This window comes from Talpa occidentalis, unplaced genomic scaffold, assembly GCF_014898055.3.
Source record: "Talpa occidentalis isolate TD23 unplaced genomic scaffold, MPIMG_talOcc4v2.1 talOcc4.9, whole genome shotgun sequence".
Lineage (NCBI taxonomy): Eukaryota > Metazoa > Chordata > Mammalia > Eulipotyphla > Talpidae > Talpa > Talpa occidentalis.
The window spans coordinates 10,943,913-10,967,480 of record NW_023605305.1 but is presented as its reverse complement, the minus strand read 5'-3'; the positions used below and the strand labels follow the sequence as shown (position 1 = coordinate 10,967,480).

General features: G+C 53.4%; 1 protein-coding gene across 6 annotated transcripts in view; it reads right to left on the bottom strand.

Moving 5' to 3' along the window:
• Positions 1-390: 390 nt before the first annotated feature.
• Positions 391-23,568, bottom strand: part of VWA5B1 (von Willebrand factor A domain containing 5B1) — a 49,429-nt gene continuing 26,251 nt past the window's right edge. For 5 of the 6 annotated variants that reach the window (XM_037500452.2, XM_054691391.1, XM_054691393.1 and 2 more), the window contains 13 exons: positions 21,776-21,978; positions 21,275-21,389; positions 19,670-19,855; positions 18,272-18,461; positions 17,319-17,509; positions 14,867-15,068; positions 14,158-14,469; positions 12,021-12,158; positions 9,620-9,751; positions 8,143-8,205; positions 7,486-7,555; positions 6,840-6,957; positions 4,835-5,351 (listed from right to left, as the gene is read on the bottom strand). In XM_037500452.2, coding sequence (XP_037356349.1) covers positions 4,845-5,351; positions 6,840-6,957; positions 7,486-7,555; positions 8,143-8,205; positions 9,620-9,751; positions 12,021-12,158; positions 14,158-14,469; positions 14,867-15,068; positions 17,319-17,509; positions 18,272-18,461; positions 19,670-19,855; positions 21,275-21,389; positions 21,776-21,978 — 2,427 coding nt within the window. In that variant the 3' untranslated portion in view covers positions 4,835-4,844. Of the gene's footprint in view, positions 600-4,834; positions 5,352-6,839; positions 6,958-7,485; positions 7,556-8,142; positions 8,206-9,619; positions 9,752-12,020; positions 12,159-14,157; positions 14,470-14,866; positions 15,069-17,318; positions 17,510-18,271; positions 18,462-19,669; positions 19,856-21,274; positions 21,390-21,775; positions 21,979-23,568 lie in introns of those variants that run through there. The other variant, XM_054691394.1, reaches the window with a different exon arrangement.

The window sequence follows — 23,568 nt, the reverse complement described above, 5'->3', positions numbered from 1 at the left end:
ACAGCTGGTGATGTGTGTTCTGAGAACAGGACGTGTCGCCGCCGGCGCTGTGGGGACATGACGGGGGAGCAGCCAGGGCGGAGGTGGGGGGCACACTGCAGGCACTTGCGGCTCGGGGGACAAGCACCAGCCATGCCACTTGAGTCAAAGCCACTTGGGCGAACAGTGGAAAGACACCACGTGCAGGTCGCCACATTGGGCCACACTGAGCCGAGGTGCTTTGCCTTGGAAGCGGCTGTAAGCTCAGGGCGGCTGGTCCCAGCCAGGAGATGTGCAGCATCGACAGGAGAAATCCCATGCTGTCAGGGACCCTGGGCAGCGGCGCCCTCGAGAGGAGGAAGTCCACACACGGCTGGGCTGGGCTGGGGCCGCGCGAACACGTGGGTCAGGAGCTCCGCTGTGGGGGGCTGTGGCCTGGCCAGGAGATGCTGCTGAGCCCCCGACCTGAGGACAGATCTCTGTGGATCAGATCATCCAGCTGCAAAATGCCACACACGCCCCTGCCCTGGTTATTTTTACCCCACACTGCGGAGTGTGCTATGTCACAGCTGAGGAATGTGCTGGAGTTTTTGTTTGTTTCCTGTTGATTTCTCTGGTTCCTGTTAAATTGGTGGGGGAAGAAAGGTCCGCTATGGTCCATCCAGAGGTAGCAAGGCCCTCTCTCCCCCTTCCCAGGGCGCTGGGGAAGTGTCTGGGAACCACGTGGGGTGTTCCAATGCCCAGGCAGTGGGAGGCAGCATTTAGACCCCACATCCCCCACAGCAGGTCCCCACCTGGATAGGCCTTAGGCTGAGTGTCACCCAGGCAGATGAATGGGGGGCAAACTGTACACAGGTGGGAGACCTGCTTTCTTACTTCCCTCTCACGGGCACTTCCTACCACGGGAAAGAGAAGGGGCACAGTGGCAAGAAAGGGAGAAACAGCTTATAATAAGGGTAGATAGGGAGCCCTGGGGGTAAGTCAGGATTTAGAGGAAACTTCTAGAAGCCTTTTCTGACAGCTGTTCCATGTGGACCAGCTTCTGGGGGAGGCGGGGGAGGTAAGCTTGCTTTCTCAAATGCCACCTGCAGCTCATCTTGGAAGCAGCTAGTCCATCATCCAGTCAGGACATGGAGGACAGGGTGTCTGTCCCTTGTTCTAGGGGGCAGGGGACAGCTTGGGAAAACACAGGTGCAGCTGGAAACCCATGCTGCTGAGTCACAAGTCCAAGGTCGGTCTGCCTGAGATTGGGGCTAGTTTTCCTGGCATCTGGAGCTGGTGTCCGCAGCTGAGGGGCCGAGAGGGGCTCTGCCTCTGTGCACAGTGGCTGTTTGACTCTCCTGGGCCCTGGGGGGCAGGGACGCCCCTGTGCCTTTACAGCAGGAGCGCCTGCCAGGAGTGCCCCCTGCTGCCTCCACTCTGGCAGCACCTTACCATGGGGTTAGCTTTCCCCAGGCCATGCCACAAGTGATGTCAAAACACTCGGGACGAGGACCTGGACAGGCCGCAGGCTACACCCACAGATGGCAGGACAGCAGATGGGGATTGGCCAGTCAAGACACACCCACCTGGAAGGCCAGGGGGCCAGGGAAATGGTTCCTGGCGCATATATTCATTCTTCAAGTATGTCTCACCAAGCTCCAAGAAGGACAGGACCACCAACTGACATGTTCACTCAGGTACCCCGGCATGCCTGGCACACACTAGGCTCTCAATAAAGGCTTTTTGAATGTCAATGCCCACAAGCCCATTGGCTAGATGTCTAGACTAGCATTTCCCCAACAACAACAACAACAAAAACCAGGGCCAGCACTGCTGAATCACCTCATTGGAGAATGGCAATGCACATGGACCTATTAATGGGACTGAGTGGTCCTGACCTAAAGAAATGTGTTTTCCTGGTGTTTCCTCAGCACATTTGCCCACAGGAGAGTTTCTTATGAATTGCTTATTCCTATCTCGTCTAAGGAAGCTGTGGAAAGGATGGTCTGGTGTAACCTTATTCTACAAAAGATAAACAGGAGCCCAGAGAGAGTAAGTCACTTGCCAGAGGTCACTCAGCACATTGGTGGTGGTGGTTAGACCGACACTTAAATCCCCCAGCTTTCAGCAAAGTGTTCTCCCCACTAAAAGCTGAGCTCTGTGGAGTCACTGGGCAGCCATACTCTGCCAATTCTTCAGACAGGCCGAGCGGAGACATCCCTTCGCGTGACCTAGCAAGCCAGGCTGCTCGGTAAATGCATTCAGGTTAATCCAAATTAAACCCGATTGCAGGGGCAACGATTCACCTACTTGAGAACATTTGGGTCCAAGTTATTTTCAAGGCATGTGCTAATTACAGAAGGTTCTTACGATTTCTTTAAAGCGATTCTCCTCGGTCCCATTCAGTGATCCTGAGAACACACTCCTGAAATCGCCTGTCCTCTCAATACCCCGCAGCTCTTTAAAAAAATCTCTTATCCAGTTTCCCCAAAGCCTTGAGTTATTTGAAATCCATGGGGATTTGTCCCTCTGTGCCTCTGGGGCCGGGCGAGGGGAGCCGGGAAGGGATGAGGTGGGCTATTTGTTTGAGCATCCACGTTGTCACAGGGCTTCGGCAGCTGCTGCTGGGGCAAGGCCTGGGGGGGTTTCCTGGAGAAGAGGGTGCTGGGTTTCTGGGCTACTCCTTCCGGGCATGCAGCGCTAGTTCCATATCCGGTAGGTACTGGGCTACCCTGGGTCCCGCACTGAGCTTGGAGGCCCAGAAGCACACCTTCAGGAGTCTGGATAGCCCGGTCGCATCTTCTTGGTGAAGGAGAGGGGCCAGGAGACAAGGCCACTTGTTCAAGGTCACACAGGCAATTCGAGCCGGTCCATGCTCGTTAAGAGGGAGACATCTCAGAGGCAGAGGACCCGGGAATGATGTCAGAGGAGAGAGAGCCACCAGCTCCAGGGCATTCTGAGCGGGGAAGCCAATTTCCCAAACTAGTGTGGGGTGTTCCAACTCTGACAGTGTTTATATTAATGGGGGGCCAAGATGGGGATGCCACACCTCCATTTTCATCCTGATGCTGGGCTGCTCGCTGCAAAGCTACAGAGGTGTTATCTGGGGGAGGCAGCCTGCAGGGAGATGGCAAGGTTGCTTGAGATCTCGAGCGAGAGAGCCTGAAGCCCTTCTCTCTCTCAGCAGCACTGCCTTAGAGTCAGCATGGCATGTGGCCCCAACTGGGGCTGGGGTGGCCACGGTGCCGATGACTGTGCAGCCGAGTCCCCACCCAGGGGTAGTCTGGAGCCAGCAGTCAGCAGAACAGCAGAGGGGATGTTGTCTGAAGTCTCCAGCCCTTCTCCCCCCGCCCCCTGCCCCTGTGGCCGTTTGGGGAGGGCCTCAGACAGCTTATGAGGGGAGCCCCCATCGTGAGAGAGGTGGCAGCAGAGTGGAGGGCAGGGCTCTGTATGGAGGGCCAGGTGTGGGGATGGGGCACCATGCCTCACTGGGCTGCCTTTCTGGGTACCTGGTGGGTGTTCAGCTGGAGCACCCCCTCCCTCTTGCCACTGCTGGAGGCATTTCTTGAGTTTTCATGAAGCCGGGACTTGTGCCAGATCCCACAGAGCCCCTCAGGAAGGTTTGATCCATGGGGTCCTTCAAATGTCCCTGAAAAGGGAAGTCTCTGGGGCACCCCCTATGGGGCCCTCATGCCAGAGTCAGGGCTTGGAAGGGATCGTTCGGTTGGGAGAGATGAAGTCCTATGAGACGTCCATAGAGGGGTGTTCGGGGTGTGTGAATTCGGCCTGGTGTTCCAGGCTGGTGGGGTTCCTCAGTGATGTCCAGGCCCACCTCCAGAGGGGTCCTCAAGGCAGAGGTGACTGGGCAGCAGCCACAAGGGACTCTGGGTGCAACATAGGGGCCACTACATGTCGCAGGGTGGGGTGGGCAGAGCTGGGGAGAAGCCTCCAGGTTCTCCCTGTTTTGAAGCTTCAAATTCTGCCTCCTGGCTGACTCGCCATCTCCAGATGCCCTCCTTCTCTGTTGCAAAGAAAGCCCCTCTCCCATGATGGCTAGAGAGGACCCTCACTATCCCAGAATGCAGCTGACACGGAAGCCTCTCTAGCCCCTCAGCACGTGTGAATCCCTGCAAGTGTCCTCTGGTTTCTCTGACTCCTGCAGCCGTGTCTTCTTTTGGGACTATCTTTTTTGCACACACTGAACTGAACTTTGGCTCCTGGGGTGTCTCCCTTGCCATGACTGCCTCCTCTCCCCAGATTGGAGGTCACTAATAACCTCCCCACTGATGCTAAAATACACTCAGAGAGCTTCCAAGTCCAAAGAATAGATCTGAGCGACTGCTGTGGAGCGTGGGGAAGGGCGGTTCTCCAATCGGCTCATATGGGGGTTTAGGGGTTCTGACCTATCAGCATGGGGACAGGGCCTGTCCGCAATGCCTCAGGCAGAAGTGGGCTCCTCACAAGTAGATGCCTGCCTGCGGGTCTGGGCTTTTGCATTTTGCATATGTGGGTTGGTCCATCCACCCTTGCGGGGAGCACTGCCCTTCTCCAGAGAGAACTGAGGCTTGAGTTCTCGCTCTGCACCTCACAGTGGGAGTAAACCACAGATGCCTGGGCAGAAAGGAACCTCAGAACCGGCTAAGGATTCAGTACAACTTCCTCACCTCACCCACTTATTTCACAGATGGGGAAACTGAACCCCAGACAGGGGCAGGGCTGGCCTAAAGTTGCACAGCGAGGTGGCAGCCAAGTTGGAACTCAGCTCAGACTTCCTGATTGCCAGTCCAGGCCACTATATTGGCTGCAGCTTCAAAAGTTCCCCACCAGGTCCAAATGGCCCCCTCCGCCCCACCCTCCCCGGCCCTGCCTCCCTTCCCGCCCCACTACATATAATTTGGGTTATAACAGAGCATATTGAACTCCAGGGTCTCATCCCAGTGCCGCAGGAGCACAAAGAGCTGGCGGGCGGATGACTTGAGTGTGGCCTGCGAGCGGCCCTCGGGCACCTCCTGCTGCTCCAGCCACGAGTTGGCCTTGGCGGCTACCAGCTCCCACTCGACGAAGTAGGGCGCTGAGCTGTGCTCCAGCCAGGCTAGGGCCACCACGGTGGCCCACAGCTTCCCCGTGTGCTCTGCGGCGGCCCTGGCCTCCCAGTCTGGCCTGCCCTCAGCCAGAGGCTCTGAAGAGTAGCTGTCATAGAAGGGGTGCCGAGGTGAGTGGCTGCTGTACAGCTGGGGACTCGCCGTCTTGGGCTCAGCCTGGCGGGTGGTGAGGGACACTCGGTGGCAGGTGAAGGGCGAGGTCCATTTGAGTTTCTCCATGGGGATCTGGATGGCCTCGCAGAAGGCTTGGTTGAGCTGGAAGGCTCCAGAGGCCAGCTGCAGACACACCTGTGTGGGGGAGCCCCTCAGTGGCCCTCAACTTTAGCCTGTGGAGCCCCAGGCCATCCCGAAGTCAGGCCCCACTGAACCCACCATTCGCCTCCCCCAGCTTGGCTTGCCTTGCTACGGGGGAGCACTTCCGGGACACCCAGGCTCACTGAGCGCCTCCGTGCTGCGGCCCACAGCTGCAAGCTCACCGCTGTCTAAGCCAGCTCCACGACTTCACTCCCTGCCTCCCTGGGGTCCTGGCCACGGGGCCCAGCTCAGCCACGGGGCCCAGCTCAGCCACGGGGACGGGCCACGGCTTTGCAGCAGACCCTGGGCCACTCACCTTGGCCTCCCTCCCTCCCACACCAGCTCCCCAGTCCCAACAGGTCTATTTTCCAAACAGCTCTGTCACCCACCATTTCCTGCCCCATTTCAGTCCCCACTTTAGTCCCCTCCCCCACCCTCTCCACATTCCCGCACCCCAGGGACCTTTTAAAGCCCAGAACACGGTCACTCTTCGGAGGTCATCTGTGCTGTGGCTTCAATTTCCTCTCGCAATGGTCTAAACTATGCTTTTCAGGGCGCTGGTTTGTTCTGGACGCTCCCCCATCAAACCCCATTCTCCAGGCGCCCGGCTCCTGCCTGTTTCCCGCAGCCTTCTGGTCTGGACTTAACCAAGACCTGGTTCAGGAGGCCACGCGGACTCCTCACTGACCTCCACTGGGACTGATGTCCCCCCCCCCCACCTCCCATTGTCTGTAACAAGCCAGCTTCTCCCATCACAGCTCCCAAGGGCCAGAAGGCCTGTTTGTGTTCCAGGTGGACACTTTAGTGCCGTGAACTCAGGCACCATGTCTGTTCAGCTCAAGGCGGTCTCCCAGGGCTGGCACCGCCTGGCTCAGCACACGCCGAGTGAGCTCGCGGACAGTGCTCAGTGCCCAGGGCAGGTGGGAGTTCAAAGCACACTACTCACGTGGGTGTGCTGGGCCTGCAGCTGAGCAGGGGCGCTCAAATGTGCCCCCTCCCTGTGCCCTCTGAACCCCCGGTCCTACTGGGCCCCAGACACACGCAGCAGGGCGAGGCCCCTGGGCGCCTGCATTCAGAGACATCCGTTGCAGACCTGGGCTTCTGCCCTGCCCTGCACGCTGGGGTGTCTGCAGAGCCTTTTACTAGACAAGGTGCACGTCCCTGGGGTGTCAGTTCTACTCGTGTGAGTCACTTCAAGGCTTATTTTTGTCTTGAAATGACACACACATGAGTACAAGGCAAGTCCCGTGAATTTTTGAAGTGAAGACAGCAGATTGCAAAGAATTTTCGTGGTGCTGGCGCTGGCATCTAGCCACCCCCAGGCCCGGGTGGGTGGGGAAGGGGAGCAGGTGGGCCGCTGGCTGCTTGTGTGGGAAGGGCTAGTCCGTCCCCCTTTGTGGAGGAGGAGGGGCAGGTGGGGGCTGCCTGGAAGGCTCCCCTGCCCAGGGTAGCGGACTGAGCTCTGGGGTCTGGGGCACTCACCAATGGGATGTAGTCAAAGCTCTGACTCCCCTGGGTGGACTCGGGGGCCTTGGCGGGTGGCTTGCCCAGGAAGCCCTTGGTTGCTCGCGTCAGCAACCTCGATGTTTTGACGTTCAGCCTGTGTGGTTGGAGGGGGACAGAGTGGTCACGTCTGCCCCAGTAGTCCCTGGTCATCCCACCCCCAGGGCCCACTCAGCAGCCTCTGAAAGTCAGGGCCAAGGGATCTGACACATGGCCTCCACCAACCTCTTCATTTGACAGCTGGGGAAACTGAGGCTGGGGGGGGTCACTCAGTGAGTTAGCAGTGGCTTGGACACGGAACATGCTGTGTTCTTTGGATGGCATGTCCTGGTCCAGGCCAGAGGGCGATGGTCTGTCCCAGGAGGCCTGGCATTTGCAAGGACCATGGACGTGAGGGATGTAGAACACTAAGAACAGGGTGGACATGAACATGCCAAGGGGAATTGCCACTTGTGATACTGGAAGACAGTGGAATTTCTGGGTGAAGGGGGTGGGGTTTCTGGGCACCTTTCACGTTGTTCATCTTGTCTAAATGGCAGACCAGGCCTGGCTTTGGCCTTCAGGTCAGGCTTAGCCCCAGGGAAGCAGGCCTGGTAGACTGTCCCCCAAGGCAAATCCCACCTACCTGGATCCAAAGAGCGAGTCTGCGGCCTTCAGTGAAGAAAGGGTATTGGTGGCCAGACTGCGCAGGGGACCTGGGGAGCCACAGAATGACAGCTGGGGTCTGCGGGGTGACCCTGTCCAACTGCTCCCGGCACAACTGGGGAAACAGAGGCCCAGAGAGGGACAGGGACTCCCCTATGTCTCTGGGGATCCAAGCTAATCATTAGGCTTTGTGCCATTCCTGACCCAGTGGGTATGGGTGGGCTGCAATGTGGGGGGCCACGTGTAAGAGTCTGGCCTCCAAGTTTCCTTGGAGGGGTCCTGAGCTCCTCGGGAAGGTTACCTTGGGGACAGTGACAGCTTCCCACCAACCCCTCTCACTGAGTTTCTGGCACATGCCAGAGAATTCTAGCAGAGCGAGGTGGCAGAATGGCTGGTCCTCAGCAGGAAATGAGAGATCTGATCCCGGCTTAGCTCTGTAAGACCTCGGGTCAATCCCCTCACCCTTCTGAGTCTCAGCTCCCTTATCTTTAAATCGCGGGTACCCTGCTTATGTCCCCCAGGGATGTTTTTAGGAATGATGAACCGCTGAAGACTTGCGGGACTAGCACGCTCTCCTGCCCACCGGGCAACCACTCCCTTCATCTTACTTAGGGGAAAGCGCCGACTGCCCGCTCACCTTCGGTGGTGGAGTACTTCTCGCGGCCCAGGGCTGTGGGCTCGCTGGGGCTTTGCTCCACATCTACAACAGAGGAAGCCAGTGAGGTCTGAGCTTCTGGACCCCCCCTCTCTCCTCCCAGACCCCCATGAGAGAGAAGGTCTGAAATCAGTTCCTGGGGGTGGGCCGGGGGAGCAAGCCAGGGTCTCCAGGCCTGCTCAGATGGGCCTCGTCTTCCAACAGTGTCGCCGCTGCTCCGCCACGGGAGGTCACGTCACCTCCCTGAGCCTCGGATTCTGTACCTCTTGACGGGGAAAGTCAACTCTCTCAATGGGTTGAGGAGCTGGGCCCCAGCACCTAAGAGTCTCTCAGTGCGTGTCTGTCAGTGTCATCCTTGGGGGCAGGAATGACCTGGGGTTCAGTAAGAGTTTAGAAGTCGCAGACAGGATGTGAACCAGGGGACAGTGGGAAGGAAGGGGTCTGTGACAAGGACGCTTGCTGAGCTATGGAACACGAAAGGGAAGATCAGAGATCTCCAGACTGGATGCCCAGCTTGGCCCAGGCTGGGGGAGAAGCTTTCCCCCAGTTTCAGAGGCTGAGGGACCAAGGTGTTGGCAGAACTTAATTTGAAGGGATCCTCTGGGCTTCCTCCTGCTTGAACCCCTTTTCCTTCTTGGTCCGTCATAATCTGTGAGCACTTCTCATCCCCCAGGTAAGAAGCAATTCCCATGTCTGGTGACTGGGCTAGTGGCCCATGCGTGGAAGAAAGCAGGAGATCCTCATTGTACGCCGAGGGCACGAGGGAAGGGGTTGGGACTAGTAGAGCAATTAGGCTGTCTTTAGGGCAGAAAGACAGGCTGACATTCAGGACTCAGAGGGTTAAAGGGGGTTGCAATTGTATGGGGAATATAAAAATAAAATTTATTTAAAAAAAATAAAAAAAATAAAGAACATTCCAAAAAAATTAAAAAATAAAAAAATAAATAAAGCCATCCTGTGAACTAGTGCAAGGTCACAACAATCTCACACGTGGCTCTTCAAGGACCCAAGCAGTAGGCACAAGGAAATCAGGCTGAAAGGAAGATGTTGGGAATTCTGAAAGAAGCAGATGGTGGGAACCAGACAGATGGAACTGCCTCTTAGCTTCTCTCCTCGCTTATTAGGTTTCCTGGCATTCAGGCCTGGGAGGACTCAGAGGTCGGAGCAAGGAACAGCCACGGGGGCTGACGGACCTTGAGAGGGGAGAGGTGGGGGGTGGTCAGGCACACGGGCACGCTGCTATCTGGCTCCTGCAAAGCTGGGTTAACAGTGGCATGCCCGGTCAGCTGAGCGCCTCTGTGCATCTCAGGCCTCAGAAAGCCCTGGAGTCCTGGCCATGCCCTGGCCCTGCCAGGCTCAGAGTGCAGATTCAGAGAGGCCTGGGGGGTGGGGAGGCTCAGACAGGAGGTGCTGTCACTCAGGGGCCCAGACTTCAGAACATGCCCGAGGAGGCTCTTACTTAGGTTCTGACATTTGTCATCTCCTGCTGCCGAGTCTTCCCCGAGCAAGGTCTGTGACCGTCCGAAGCCAGCGCAGGTGCTCCGCCACCCTCGGGTCAGGCCTTGACAGCCAAACGTCCGCAGCGCAGGGCCTGCACCAGGGCAAGGAGAAGGGGTCAGAGGGCACCAATGTGCCAGTCCTTCCCTTGGCTGGCAAGACCGATTCTGGCTTCAGTCTGTCCATCATCCAAAGGCAGGAGGGCATGCGCAGGTGAGGCCAGGAGCTCTGCAGTTGGGATGCCCTGGGTTTGAGCCCAGCCCCCTCTCTTCCTAGCTTGGTGGGGTGCCAAGCACTCTGAGCCTCAGTTACCTTACCTGGAAAATGGCATAATACCACCTAATTTGCTATTCTGAGATAATATTCAGAAAGCAGTGACAGGAGAGCCCCCTGAAGTCCCAGGACATCACCAATGGGGGATGCATGGGACAGAGCTGAGGCCACAGCACCCTGAAGTGTGTCCCGGGAGCCCCGCACTACGGTCCTACTAGTCTATTAATTATTCTTTAAAAACGGAGTGCGCTGGAGGACCTGCTGACTGTGGTTCATTCTCTGGGCCTTTTGATGGACAGTCACCTACCAACCATTCTTAGCAGTTCTGCAGTAAAGAAAGCTTTGAGTTTTTTTAACCTAGTGGTTCTGAAATGTATTTCCTAATCTGATATTTTCTAGTTTTATACTGAATGGCCACTGACAAGACAGGGAACTGGGTTCCAGTTTCCTGGAGCACACGCTGGGAAGTGCTAGCCAGGACTTAGGGGCCTGGGGAACCGGGTTAAAACAGGGACCAGTTTCCAGAACCTCCAGACTGCACTGCGGGAGGTCAGCAGGATGGTTCAAGATAGGTGGGCGGGAGAGGGCCTGAATGAGGATGTCATTCAGGATGGCAGAGCCCCATGGGGCAGACACAGGGCAGGCGAGCATGCCCAGTGGAGCCACAGTCCGGGCTGCTGGCCAGAGTCTGAAATGAGAGCGATGGAGGGAGGCAGGCAGGGAGAGGGGGGAGGCATCCTTGATTATTTTGGTAGGACAGATTAGGAAAAAAAGAGGAGGAGGGAGCTAGCAAGAGGGATGAGGAAAGGAAAAGAGGAAAACATTTTGTTTCCAAATACAATTCTTTAAGGAGGTCTGCTAAAAACAAACAACAGAATTGCAAAGGAAGGAACATGGAATTCTGGAAAGAGAAAGCACATAAGGTTTATAACACATGATGAAAGAGGTTTCCTAAGGAAAGCTAAAGAAGTTCCTCCAAAGAGAGATTCTTCACCTATCAGATTGTCAGGTTCAGAAATCTATGGAACAGCACGTGTTAGTGAGGGTCTACATGGCAGTGACCCTCGGGAGGGCAGGTTTGGTAACACACATCACAATTTTAAATAGGCGGCCCCATATCCATGCAATCCTACTTTTGAGAGTTAAATAACACAGAGGAGACAACCAGATGTTGTCTGGTGCACAAAGAGGTTCTGTGCAGCAAGATGTTCTCTGCAGTGTCACTTGCAATGATCCAGAGGGGAACTAGTGGAGGACTCAGTTCTAGGGGGCTGGTTAACTAGGTTCTGAGAAACCTTCAGAGGTAGTGGAGAGGGTTGGGAAAGACACAGACTCTGGACCCACTGGGATTTCAAACCTGGCTCTGCCTGTCGCTGCTGTGACACCCTGGGCAAGTCACTTAACCCCTCTGCCTCTGTTTCTCCCTCTGTAAAATGGGACTGATGGCATCTACTTTGCAGAACTGTCTTGAGGATGAAATGATTACCCGTATGTGTATGTATATATAGAGCTTTGGAACACCATCTCATTGGCTATGATGATGGTGACGATGACAGTTTTCTGCAGTGAAGTATACTGCAGCTATTAAAATGATGATATAGATTCATCTTCAAAGAAACATATTTTTTACTCCTATATTTTAAATATAGCACATATCGGTATGACCCAATTCATGCAAAATTATCTCTCTTTTGGCTTCTGTACATGTAGATATCCAAAGTCTGGAAGGATGATCACACCAGGAGGTAATTAGTGCTCATTTCCCGAAGACTGTCAGTTCCAGTTTCTTCTATCTTTCTATATTTTGGAATTTTTCTATAGTGAGCTCATATCGTTGTTCTAATTGGAGTACAACACAGCCATATTCATCTGGTGGGGAAAGGGCATAGGATAGTTCCACAACTTTCTGCAGAGCAGCGGGTGGGGGCTCATAGGTACCCCACTCCTGCAGCAGCCAGAATATTTGGGGGGTGTCTTTCTGCTCCCCAACCCTTCCCTGTACTCCTCCCTGCAGGTCTGTGCTGCTTTGAATGCCAGCCCCTTCTCCAGTTCACTGGGGCTGTTTGGTGCTGGGCTCCCCACTATCTTACCAGAGCTGGGGAACCCCACCACAGTCGGCAGGTATCTGCGCTTGCTCACGTCCACAGGCACAAAGGCCGTGTACTTGCTGATGATGTTGCAGGCCTTGCTGGTGTGCATAGCGCTCACCTGGTAGCGGCGGCTGGAGCCTGTGGAGTGAGAAGGTGGGGGTCACTGTGTGGCTCCTGAGGCTGCCCAGATGTGGAGGCTCTGGGAGCTAAAAGGAGGGCGTGGCACCTCTGGGATTAACAACGCCAATTTGCTAATTAAGGACATTAAAAAAATCCTACATTATTAACTTCTATCATCATTTCATCAGGACATTTTCATGTAAAAGAGGTAAGACACCTACGAATAAAACAGTTCCTTCCTTTAAATAACTTTAGTGTTATTTAAAATAAGCACAAACCCTCAGTATTTTCTACTTTCATGTGGTAGGTAGGTGTCTGATGAGAACCTTGCTGCAGAGTTAATTTCAGTCTCCTGGCTGGTGCTTGGGGACCATCCACCTGACTCATTGGAACAATCTTTTTTTTTTTTTAATGAAAAATTATAACAAGCACTTTCTGCATTTACTTTAGCTATTTCATAAACATTGGAAGAGAACTGGACAGTTGGTGATGAAACTTAAAAAATGTATTTTTCCATAAAGGAAATTTGTAAATTTGCTCCTTCTAATCCACCTTCGGGGTGTTGGAGAGCTATCAAGTTCTTTCAGATTTTCGGGTAGGTGGGTGGTTTCCTCACAGGCTGGACTCCTCAGCTAGGTGGTACCTGCACAGGGCTTTCCAGCTGCTGGGTCTATGACTTGTCCAACTTTGAAAATGACCTCAGCCAGTTCATGTTTCATATGCTTCGTGCGTGGAACAGGCAAAGCCTTGAGAAGCACAATATCCCCAATTGTGCACTGCTGAAGAGCGTCGTGAGCAAAGTAGGTTTTTTGCTTATTAAAATACTTTAATAGATGGGGATCCAGAACAAGGCTAGGAACTCTCTTTAGCTGTTTTTTTGCATGGTTGTCCATTGGGACAATCTTGCAGAGAAAATTGAAAACCAGAGGAGGGGAGTGATGAGCACAGGGTCACACAGTGAGTTAGTAAAGGCCTGAGATCAGGTCCCAGGGGTGCAAGAGCCCAGGCTCCCTCCACAGAGCAGGTGAACAGAACCTGAAACAGAACAGAACCTGTGGCCTTCACCTGATCAGCAAGGGAGTGACAGGTGGAGGTGAACTCAAATGAGGTGTGCTCATGGGAAGGAAAAAACCCACATATTGCACAAAAATACTACAAAGTACAATATATAACCCTATACCTAATAATACAAATATTCTCTATTTTGATTGGTATCTGTCTCCCAATGTGCTCCATCAAGATCCCAGGAGTCACTTTATTTTTTTTTTTGCAAAGTTTGTCCCGATTCCTGAACTAAATTAGCTGTCTCGCCGTGGCTGTTAAACAATCTCTGAATCCCTACATTTCTTCTAACTAGCACTTAGGACAAATGCACTCAATTAATTACGCGTATAATTATTTGATTAATAGCTGCTTCCTGCTAGCCTGTGTCAAGCGCTCCCGGCGAGTAAAGCCTGGGGGGCTGTGGCATCTCTGCGGGGCGCTCAGCTGCTCCGCTATCGATGGACTGAGGCAGTGGGGTCGGGGTCCGGGCCTTGCGCGGGATGGGGCGGCCCAGGGGAGTGGGGCAGGTGCAACGGGCGCGTCCACACCGCCCGCTCCCAGCCCTACCCGAAGTCTGCCGGGAGAAGTGGGGGGCAGTGAGGAGAGGGGACTGGTAGCGAGGGGGGAAGCAAAGGGCGGGGAAAGCTCTCCAGGCAGGGGCGGAGTTTGGGGAGCAGGAGAGAAGGGCCCAGAGCCAAGGGGTGGGGTCGGGAGGCACGGTGGGGAAGGGGAGTTGGCCCTGGGGGCCGTGGGAGACGGTGGGGGCTGGAGCCCGCCTGGGGAGGGGGCTGGAGAAGCGGGGGGCCAAGCTGACCACCCATCCATCCTTCCTGCGGGATAAGGCGTGGGGCGCGGGGTGGGGGCGCTGCGAGGCGGGGCTGGGCGGGGTGGGGCAGGAGGGCGGATCGTGGGGCGCGGGGTGCGGGAGGACAGCGCCCCGGGCCCAGGAGGGCTGCCGGCCCCTGGCATTCACCTTGCTCGATCTCGCCCTGGCGCTCGGCCAGCTGCTCGAAGTCGCGGATGATGGCGCGGGCCGCCAGGTGGTGGAAGGTCTCGCTCCACAGGTCCAAGGGGCGCGCGCCCCCGGGCTCGGGGCCAGGGAGCCCCAGCTCAAAGCTCACCTCCCACTGCAGGCGTTGGCTGTCGCGCAGGCCCGTGACCACGGCCTTGCCCAGCACCGGGCTTGGGGTGGAGGGCCGGCTGGGGCTGCCCTGCGGGGCGCACTCTGCTGGGGGCTCCCAGTCTGCTATCACCTTCTCCAGCGAGGAGGGGTGATGGGGTGGCTCTGCGGGCGGAGGAACAGCAACGGAGCAGACACCTCAGCCAGTACAGTCTCGGTCACCCCCAAGGGACAGACAGCACCTTGCCTAGGTCAGGTGGGGAGTGGCGAGGGCTTGTCACCAGCGTGGGGCGGAGCCACCTCCCAGGAGGCAGTGCTGGTGGGGGGCACATAGGGTGGGGTGGGGACTCTCAGAGCAAGAATGCAGCTGGGAGAGGACCTCTGGGAGCCAAAGGGGCAGCCCAAGGCCAGGTTGCCTGGAAAGAGTGAGACTAGTGAAGTCTTCAGGGAGGGATGAGTCCCAGCAGCCCCCACCCAGGGGCACAGACACAGGCATCTGCCGCCTGGTAGCCCGGCATTCCCCCAAGTCCCCAGCAGGATCCTGCACCTCTCCCACATTTACCAGCATCCCCAGGGCTGTGGCTGTCTGAGGCAGGCTTCCCTTGGGACCCCAGAGTCTGTTCTTTCGTGGTGTTCAAGGCCTGTGGCTCCTGGCTTGAGGGTGGGATGGGCTGGCAGCCTTGGGGCAGCAGAGAGGGCCTGCGAGCCCCTGGACCTCGGAGCTTGGGGCCCTGGCTCAGGTCATGGCCGCTGTCCAGCAAAGGCTAGAAATGTAAGAGGAAGAGGGGCAGCTGAGCTCCTGGGGTGTTGGCCCCCCAGCCTCCACCCCCCAGCATAGCTGTCCTTGGGGCCCACTGTTCCTGCAGAACCCCAGCAAACACCCCCACGGATAATCTGAAGCCAGGGGGGAAGACAAACCACGGGAAAGCACTATGATGAATACTTGTGAACTCATTTTTTTTGTTATAGTTTAAAACTTTGCATGTGATGAAATGATCAATCCTTTATCCTTATGTCTTCTCATAAGCTTTGCTTAAAAAGCCTCTCTCGCTCAAAAAGAGTTAGAATTTTTGTGATTTTATTTTTGATTGTTTAAATCTTTGATTCATATGAAATTTATGTTGGTGTAAGGAAATAGGAACCAGTCTCTTCCTGGATTTTTCTGAATACCCCACAAATCTCATTTTTTAAATACAACTCATTCATTGAGCTTATCAATTCACTACCTCTCTTTCTACAAAGCTCTCGGGTACATCTGGCTTCATTTCTGAACTTTCTGTTCTATTTTATGGATCTCATCTGTCTATTCTTGGGCTGGTACAAAAAACATCAGAAAGCAAGGAATAAACTGGGAAATGTATTTATAATAGGCACAACAAAGATCATTTTCAAGAAAATGTTCTTAGGGCCTCCCCGGTGGCGCAGCGGTTGAGCGCTGGGTTGCTAAGCTGCCCGCAGCTTCTGCAGCGCCGGTTCGATCCCCGGCTGCTCCCCGGCCACCGGAGGAGGGTCCCGCATGGCGCGCAGACCTCTCCTGCCGCCCGCTGCTCCCCTCAGCAGTGTCCTTCGGTCCTTCTGCCTGCTCTGCTCCCCGCTCTGGCTCTGGTGGATTCTCTCACCCTCCCGCGCTTCTGACTGTACCCAGTGCTTGTATAAACAAATAAAAATAAATCTTTAAAAAAAAAAAAAAAGAAAATGTTCTTATAAATCACTGCAGAGAGGTGGTGGATGAACTCAATAGACTCGTGGGTTGAAGGCAGTTCATGAAGAGTATCGAATAAACCCATGAAAAATTGCTCAGCCCAGTGAAAAATTAGAGCAATTTAAATTAAAATAAGTTATGATTTTTTTTAATCTTCCAGACTGGCAAATATTTAAATGTTTGGTGGTACCTAGTGTAGTCATGTGGGAGGGGGGCAAAGCTGCTCATGGAGTGTTGGGGGGCCTGTGCACTGATACATGCTTGCAGGAGAACAACTTAGCAATGCACTGTCAACACTGAAAGCATGCAAGCGCCTTTGACCCAGCAGTTGCTCTTTTAGGAACTCAGTGCCATGCCGTGGAAAGACAGAGGAAGCAACTGTGTGTGAGTACTGGGTATTTGTTGCAGTACTGATTATAAAAGTGAAAGTCTGGAAACTACCTAGATGCCCATCCTCAGGGGTTGCCAAGACAGTGTGGGTACGTCCATGCAATGGTGCACAGCAGAGCATTGAAATGAAAAGCAGATTTCTTCATACGAATATGGAAGATGGCCAAGATAAAACATTTTAAGAAAGTAAATTGCAACTGTTCTGTTCTCTGCGTGTGCATTGCTTTTTGTAATTAAAGAATACTGAGTTAATTTAAAATGAGTGTATGCCTCTGGGAACATGTAGCTCTGCCTGAAAAGGGGAGGAGATAGGGGAGCAAAGGTACTTAATAGGGGTAACAGTCTTTTAGGCCAACAGTTAACTATAGGGGCTTTATCATCTCTGTCGAGTATTTTTTGGGAAGGGGACTGTGCCTCCCCATTAGATGGGGGCTCTTTGGGCCAGGGGCTGGGGACTTCTTTCCTATTTCCTTGGGGCCTAAGGTCCTGGGGATGGAACAAGGGTGTGGGAAATAAAAGGGACTAGCCACTTTCAGGATGACCAGTGCGAGCTGTTGTCCAGCCAGGGCTGTGGGCTCCCAGGGAATCCCTGAGACCCCTGGCTCCTCAGATGGGAATTCCCACTGCCCCTGCCTCACCATCACCACCACACTGAGATACAGACGCTACTGAGTTTCCATGGCAACAGATAAGTCTAAGATGGAGTCCTTCACCCAGCCAGAGTCTGCAGCGAGTGTGTGCACGGTGTGTGTGCACACGAGCTCAGGAGTGCCTGTGCATCTGCACAAGTGTGTTGGTGAAAGATTTGCTTGGGAAAGAAGCCAAGCAGGGGGAGGGGGAGAGATGAGCAGTCTGTGGTTAAAGGAGATACAGCTCTTCCTTGCCCATGGCCTGTCCCCACTCCAACCTGCCCTGAGGGTACCTGCAAGTCAATCTGCCACCGACGGGAATCCGGGCTGGGCTGGTTGGTGAGGTCCTGCAGCTTGGCTTTTCTTAGCGGGTATCTCCTGGCAGCCATTGTGGGGTCACTGGTCGTGGGGGCCCTTGGGAAGGGCTTGTGGTTGGTGATCTGGTTGGTGCTATATGCCCGCCGTCGCTGGGAAAGTTCCAGACCTGGGCAGGGATGGGGACATGGATCTGTCAGGGGAGGCGCCAGCAGGGAACGTGGGCCTTGCATGTATCCCTCCTGCTTGGAGACTTCTTGAGTTTTCCGCTGCTTGCCTACCAGAACAGGTGCAGATGCCTCAAAGCCTTGTCAAGTCTGGCCCTCAGTAGTCTTCCCAGCTACTCCTTTCTGCACCTTTTCCAAGGGACCACACGGTTTAAGCACACTTTTGATGAGTAAACAATTGTGTATGTGTTTCTAGGCCTCACATCTCTGAATCTTTGCTCAGGCAATTTGGCAATTTCTCTTGCCTGAGATCTTCCCTAACTTTGCAGCTGGAAGAACAATGCCCTTTGTTATGTCTTTGTGGAGATCTTTTACCAGATGTTACTTTGCCCAGGATACCTGGGCAGTTTATTAACAGCCCCCCCCCCCATCTTCTCTTATGCTGGTTCTTGGTACTTAGTCTTAGTAGATGATTGGTAACTACTCTCCAAATGGCAACTAACACTGTAAAGAGGCTTGGGAGGCAGCTAGGTCTGGACCCTTTATCTGCACACCACCTCTTTCATGGACTTCGTCAAATTGCTTAAATTCTTCAAATCTGTTTTCTCATCTGTCAAATAGGCTTAACAGTTCTCATTTCTGCAGTTGCTATTTAATGAGATTTTGAAATAGAAAGAGCTCACCACATATTAAGTCTATCAATAAAATGTAGCAATTATGTCTCCCTGGAGGAGCGCGTGGGGCACAGAGGGCAGCAGACTAACCGCAATTCGAGGTAGAGTCTCCACTGGATGTCCTGGCACCTTTGGCGTGCTTCAGGCTTAAGGGAGCCCCCAAGCGCCCTTCTCCAGCACAGTCTCCACTGTCTGGGCTGGGCCCCTCATCTTGTGAATGGTAGAACACAGAGCTGCTGGACTCCTGGGAGTGCAGCATGCGGTATCGGTGCTTCTTGTCCTGGAGGGAGGGAGAGAGAGGAAAGAAAAGAGGCCAGGAGTCAGGCATGTCAGGAAGGAGGGCCCAGGGCAGCAAGGGGGGTGGAAAGAAGTGGTAGAAGGTCCATCTTTGAAGAACCGCAATAACAGGAAAAATAAATTTAGATTTCTGTGTAAGAGACGGTAATAGAATTGACTTTCATATCACTTATGTTGTTTATATTTTTACTTATATTTAAACATTTAAAAATGTAATTCTATAGGTCACTCCTGCCTCTAAATAAATAAACAAAGTTAATCACCTGTTCCTTTTGTACCATTATTCAGGATATGAAAACACACACACACACACACACACACACAGCATAAGGATATTTTGCTGTTATAACATTAGCTAATCTAGAAATTTCACGTAAAATTCTCACTTCTCTTGAAAGATTGGAAACACATAGACACCAGGCCTGGGTGGGGCTGAGTAGGAGGCTATGTTCCATCCAGTTTGCCATGTTCTTCGCCACTTCTACTGCCTCTTTAACACTGAACCCAGTGATGATGACATACCTCACTTCTAGTTCCCCCTTCTACTTTTGCAAGTCCATTTCACTCATTTTATACACACCCAAGCCCTCTAGACATTGGCTCTTGCTTAAAAACAAAACAAGATGAAAAAAAGCCTATAAGGGGGAGTGAAGAGGGAAAATAGGTGCATAAGCAATTTTGTAGGCAATCTCTCACATTTTAGCAAGAATTCCATTTCCCTTTGAATAAGTTCTCACTTTTATCCCACTTCTGCTATCACATACAAGAGAATTATCCCCATAAACAACAAAAAAACTCATCGAACTAGAGTTTATGAGAAAAGAAACCTGAGTGCAGTTGTTCTGAATGGAATCACTCATCAAATTCATTGTGGGGGCAGATGATGTAAATTGCAGGCTCCTGAACCTCACCCTCAGAGATTTTTATTCAGTAGACCTGAGTTGGAGCTAGGAGTCTGCATTTTAAGCGTGTTCCCCAAACTCTTCTGTGCTCCGGAGGATCTTGAGAACCACATATTGAGATAGTAGCACCACCCAAGTAGTGTCACAAACACCCATGGCCTGCAACTGTACCCCACAACTGTGAATCCAGATCCAACTCATTCTCAGCTGCCATGAAGAGTCTTTCCAGCTTAAGAAAGCTGCACATGGGTTATGAGCTCCGTTGACCTGGAATTTCCAAAGTACTTACAGATTTGGAGTTGGAGATGTATAAGGAGGCATCACACACAATGCCGTACCCCACCAGTCGCTCTCCAGGAAAGAGGGAACTGGTGCTCACGGGTGAGATCAGGACCTCGGTGGTCTCTGGGAAGATCCAATCCACAGTCACATCACTTAGGACCGGCGCCATGGCTTTCTTTAGGGACTTCACCATCTGTTGGAGGGGAGGCCAGAACACAGGCTGGGGGGATGTGTGAGCAGGGGGTATATACAGATGAGGTGCACATTTGTGGGTATGAGCATGAGAGGGTGTGAGCAGAGAAGGGACCACAGGCCCTGGGGTGACTTGCCGAGCAGTGAACTGTGAGCTGCTTAGATTCCTAGAATGTCAGATTTGGACCAGATCTTCTCTAAGTTTAGTCTTTCATAATGGAAAATTCAAGACTCAAGGTGGGGCTGTGACTACCTGGGGCACGCAGAAAGTTTTTGTCGAAGCATGGACTGGATAGTGATCTTGTGCAAGTAACTTTGTTTCCTGGGTCAGCTTCCCCTTCTATTAAAGTGAATTAGTCATCCTTGGCTTTTGATGTAGTTGGGAGGATTATCTGAAATACTGGATTTGAAGTATCTACTGTGTAATGGGTGTTCGGTAAAAATCAGCGCTAGTTTAGTGTCTAAACTAGTGTCACCGAGGCTGATACCCTTTGATGGACTCTGAAGCTGGAGAAAAATGATTTGGGAATTGTGACAGTCATGGAGGTGTCCTCTCAAATCGCTTTCAAGGAAGACACAAAAGCTGGGCCCTGTGTCTAGAAGTCTCTAGACTTGTCACTGTTTGCAGCAAGGAATACATTTGGGTGATAAGACTCCAGACGCAATGCCTCAGCTTTTGAGCCAAAGCCACACCTCTCCCTGGATGCCCGCAGGCTGTGACTGGGCCTGGTGGAGACAGCACTACCCCAGCTCCAAATGGCCTGCCGAGAGGCGGCCTTTGCTCCAGAAACCCCAGGGGATGGGCCAAGAGCTTGCAGACTTGCACTGCAGTCTGAGGCCTGTCTGACCAACCTCGCTTTCCTCCTCTGCTCACAAGGTGATGGCATCTATACCGCAAACTGAAGAGTTTTTACTCCTGCTTCCTCTTTACTTTTTCATAAATCATTACCCCCCAATAAACCTCCTGTCCTCTTCACCCCAGCTCTGCTTCTGGTCGTTGGAGGACCTGGATGGACATACAAGTTTTCTAAGAGCTGCAGTAATTGTGCAGGAAATAGAGAGGACTGTAGCCTCTTTGATTTGGGGGGTCCTTTACATTCTCCTGAGCCATCACCATTTGACCTCACGAGTAATGTGGCCAGAAATGGCCCCAAACACAAACCCACATCCACAGAGGCCTTTAGGGTCTCGGTGTTGCCTGCCAGTGGGTGAACCCCAGATCCAGGAGCTGCCTGCTTTGTGACTTTCTGCTCACTGGTCCTCTCTGGGATGCAGTGTGGCCAGTGGACAGCTGGCCACACTGATTTGGGGTGAATTGCCAGATTTGGGGTGAATTGCCAGATCCACCACTGAGTTGCTGTACAAGTGGTCTGGGCTTCAGAGGTCCCAGCACCAGTAGGGAAGCGGGCCCTTGGCCTACCTTGGGTTGCAGCCGCTCCCCCTCCACAAGGAACTCAGCGCTGCCCTTGGACACAGTGGCCAGCCCTTTCACCAGTCTGCGGCAGACGCTGGGTCCGATTCCAAAGCTATAGCACCTGTGGGAGGGGAGGAGAGAGGCTGCCATCCTTGCCCTAACAGGAAAAGGGACGGAGCGTGATCCAGCTGGGCTATCTCAGAGCCAGCCCTAGCTTGAGGCAGGGGCAAGGGAGAAGGAAGGGGGCCCAGGGGCGCTCACACTCACACATCGACAGCCCCTAAACTCCCACCCAGCGTGGAGTCAAAGGGGCAGAAGGACTTCCTCTCTCTGGGCTACTCTCTAGAATCTCTGAATTTGGGGAGGAAAAGGCCAACTTTGAAGTCGGCCACACGGTCCAGGAGCAAAGCACTGGAGGGTCCTTTTTTCCCAGGCTTCCACGGCTCTGGCAGCGCCAGCGGAGGGCAGCCTGGAGAGCTGAGTCCGAGACCTCCAGCCTGTGCCCACCTGGTGGAGAAGGCGTGGTTCCGCACCAGCTCCAGCACCTTCCCCGTGTTGTTGACGGCGCCGTCGGTGATCAGAAACAGAAGCCGCGGGTGGCCCGGGTGCACTGGCTGCCGGATGATCCACTTGAGTGGGGAGAGGATGTTGGTGCCACCCATGTCAGCTCGCATCCTCTGGATGTTATCACAGGCCAGCGCCAAGCTCTCCTGCAGAGAAGGTCCACGGGGAGGGAACACAGTCCCCCTGGTCACCAGAGGGCGCAGGCTCAAGTCCCCTGGAAGACGAGTCCTCCCTTTCCCCAGGTCTTAGTCTGGCCTCGCTGGAATCTACTCATGTTCCCCACCTCATCTCTTCCCCAGGCACAGGAAGAACAGGTGGCCATTTTGTCGCGTGCCCATGAACTCCCCCTACCAATGCCTGAAACGCCACCATCCGTGGTGCATTAAATCACCGTTGTCCTTCCTGGTTCCTACATAAAAGGCCTGGAAAAAGTAACCCACTCCGCTCCTAATCACCTGCACAAATGCGGTTTCTCTTTCTGATGAGGGAGGCAGGTGGTGTGGTGGAAAACACTAGACCACTAGTCTGGAAATCTCGGCCTGACTGGGGCACTGATTCCCTAGGATGCTTGGAGGAAATCACCCCCTGTCTGGGCATCAGGTCTCTCCCTCCTGGACCAGTATGGTGGAGCCCACCAGCCAGGATTTCTGGCCCTGGATGGATGTCTCGAGGCCAGGACAGATTCTCACTGGACGTCAGCTGTCTGCTTGGGCCTGTCTCAGGAAGGTGCTCTTCCAACCCCACGCTTGGAGGAACAGCATAGATCAAAAGTCTTAAAATGTAATGCCCCCTTAGAGCCACAAGACGAGGAATTTCTCCCCAGGGAATCATTAAGGCTAGAAGCAAAGTCTTTGCTACAAAGATGACTAGAGAAAAAATGGAAACAACAGAAATAGCCGGCTGTGGGGGTTGAGTTGAATAAGTTGCAGCCCATCTGTATATAAAGCACTGGGCTGCTATTAACATCGTGTCATAGATAAATACTCACTAGCACGCACATACATTCACGACAGACTGTTGTGCAAGAAAAATAGGTCACAGCAGAGCCCGGGAGATCTAATCCTACCTTTATTGAAAATGTGTGTAAATGCTTAGAATAAGGTCTAGATGGATTTATGCTAAGCTCCTAACAGTGGTTTTTCTTCTCTTGCCTTTCAAATAATGTGATCAAGGGAGAATTTTTTTTAAATTCTTTTCGATTACTGGATTTAAAAATTGTGGGACAATCAGTATATTTGGTTTTTGTGTTTTAAAAAGCCCCATAGAGTTATTTTTAATGCAGTGTTCCTAGGTCCTCTCCTCACTGCCCCTCACCTTTGCTGCCCTCCCTCGCCCGCTCCTCCCCATTCCTAGGCTGGGGCAGGAGACCTGCTTTTGAACACGCTGCTCAGGTGACAGTCTCCTTGTTCCAAATTGTAGCTTGAGCCTTGAGAGTTTCCCTCTTGCCCTCTCCCCATGCCCACTCTGCCACCCCTTTAGCTCAGCCTTGCACCTATTTATCATCCTTACAGCACAGGGACCAAATGGCGGGTCTGGGTCTACCCTCCCTCTATCCCTTCGTTGTACCCCCTTTCTCTGTGCACACCCATATTTTGCCCAACATAATTTAAAAGGGAGGGAAATCAATAGGCTGAGATGTCACACGGCTGCCTGGGCAGACACAGGCTCGCTTCGTTCTCCGCTCCCGGCATCCTCTAGGTCTCCACGGGAGGACAGCTTCTGACGCAGGCCTTTGG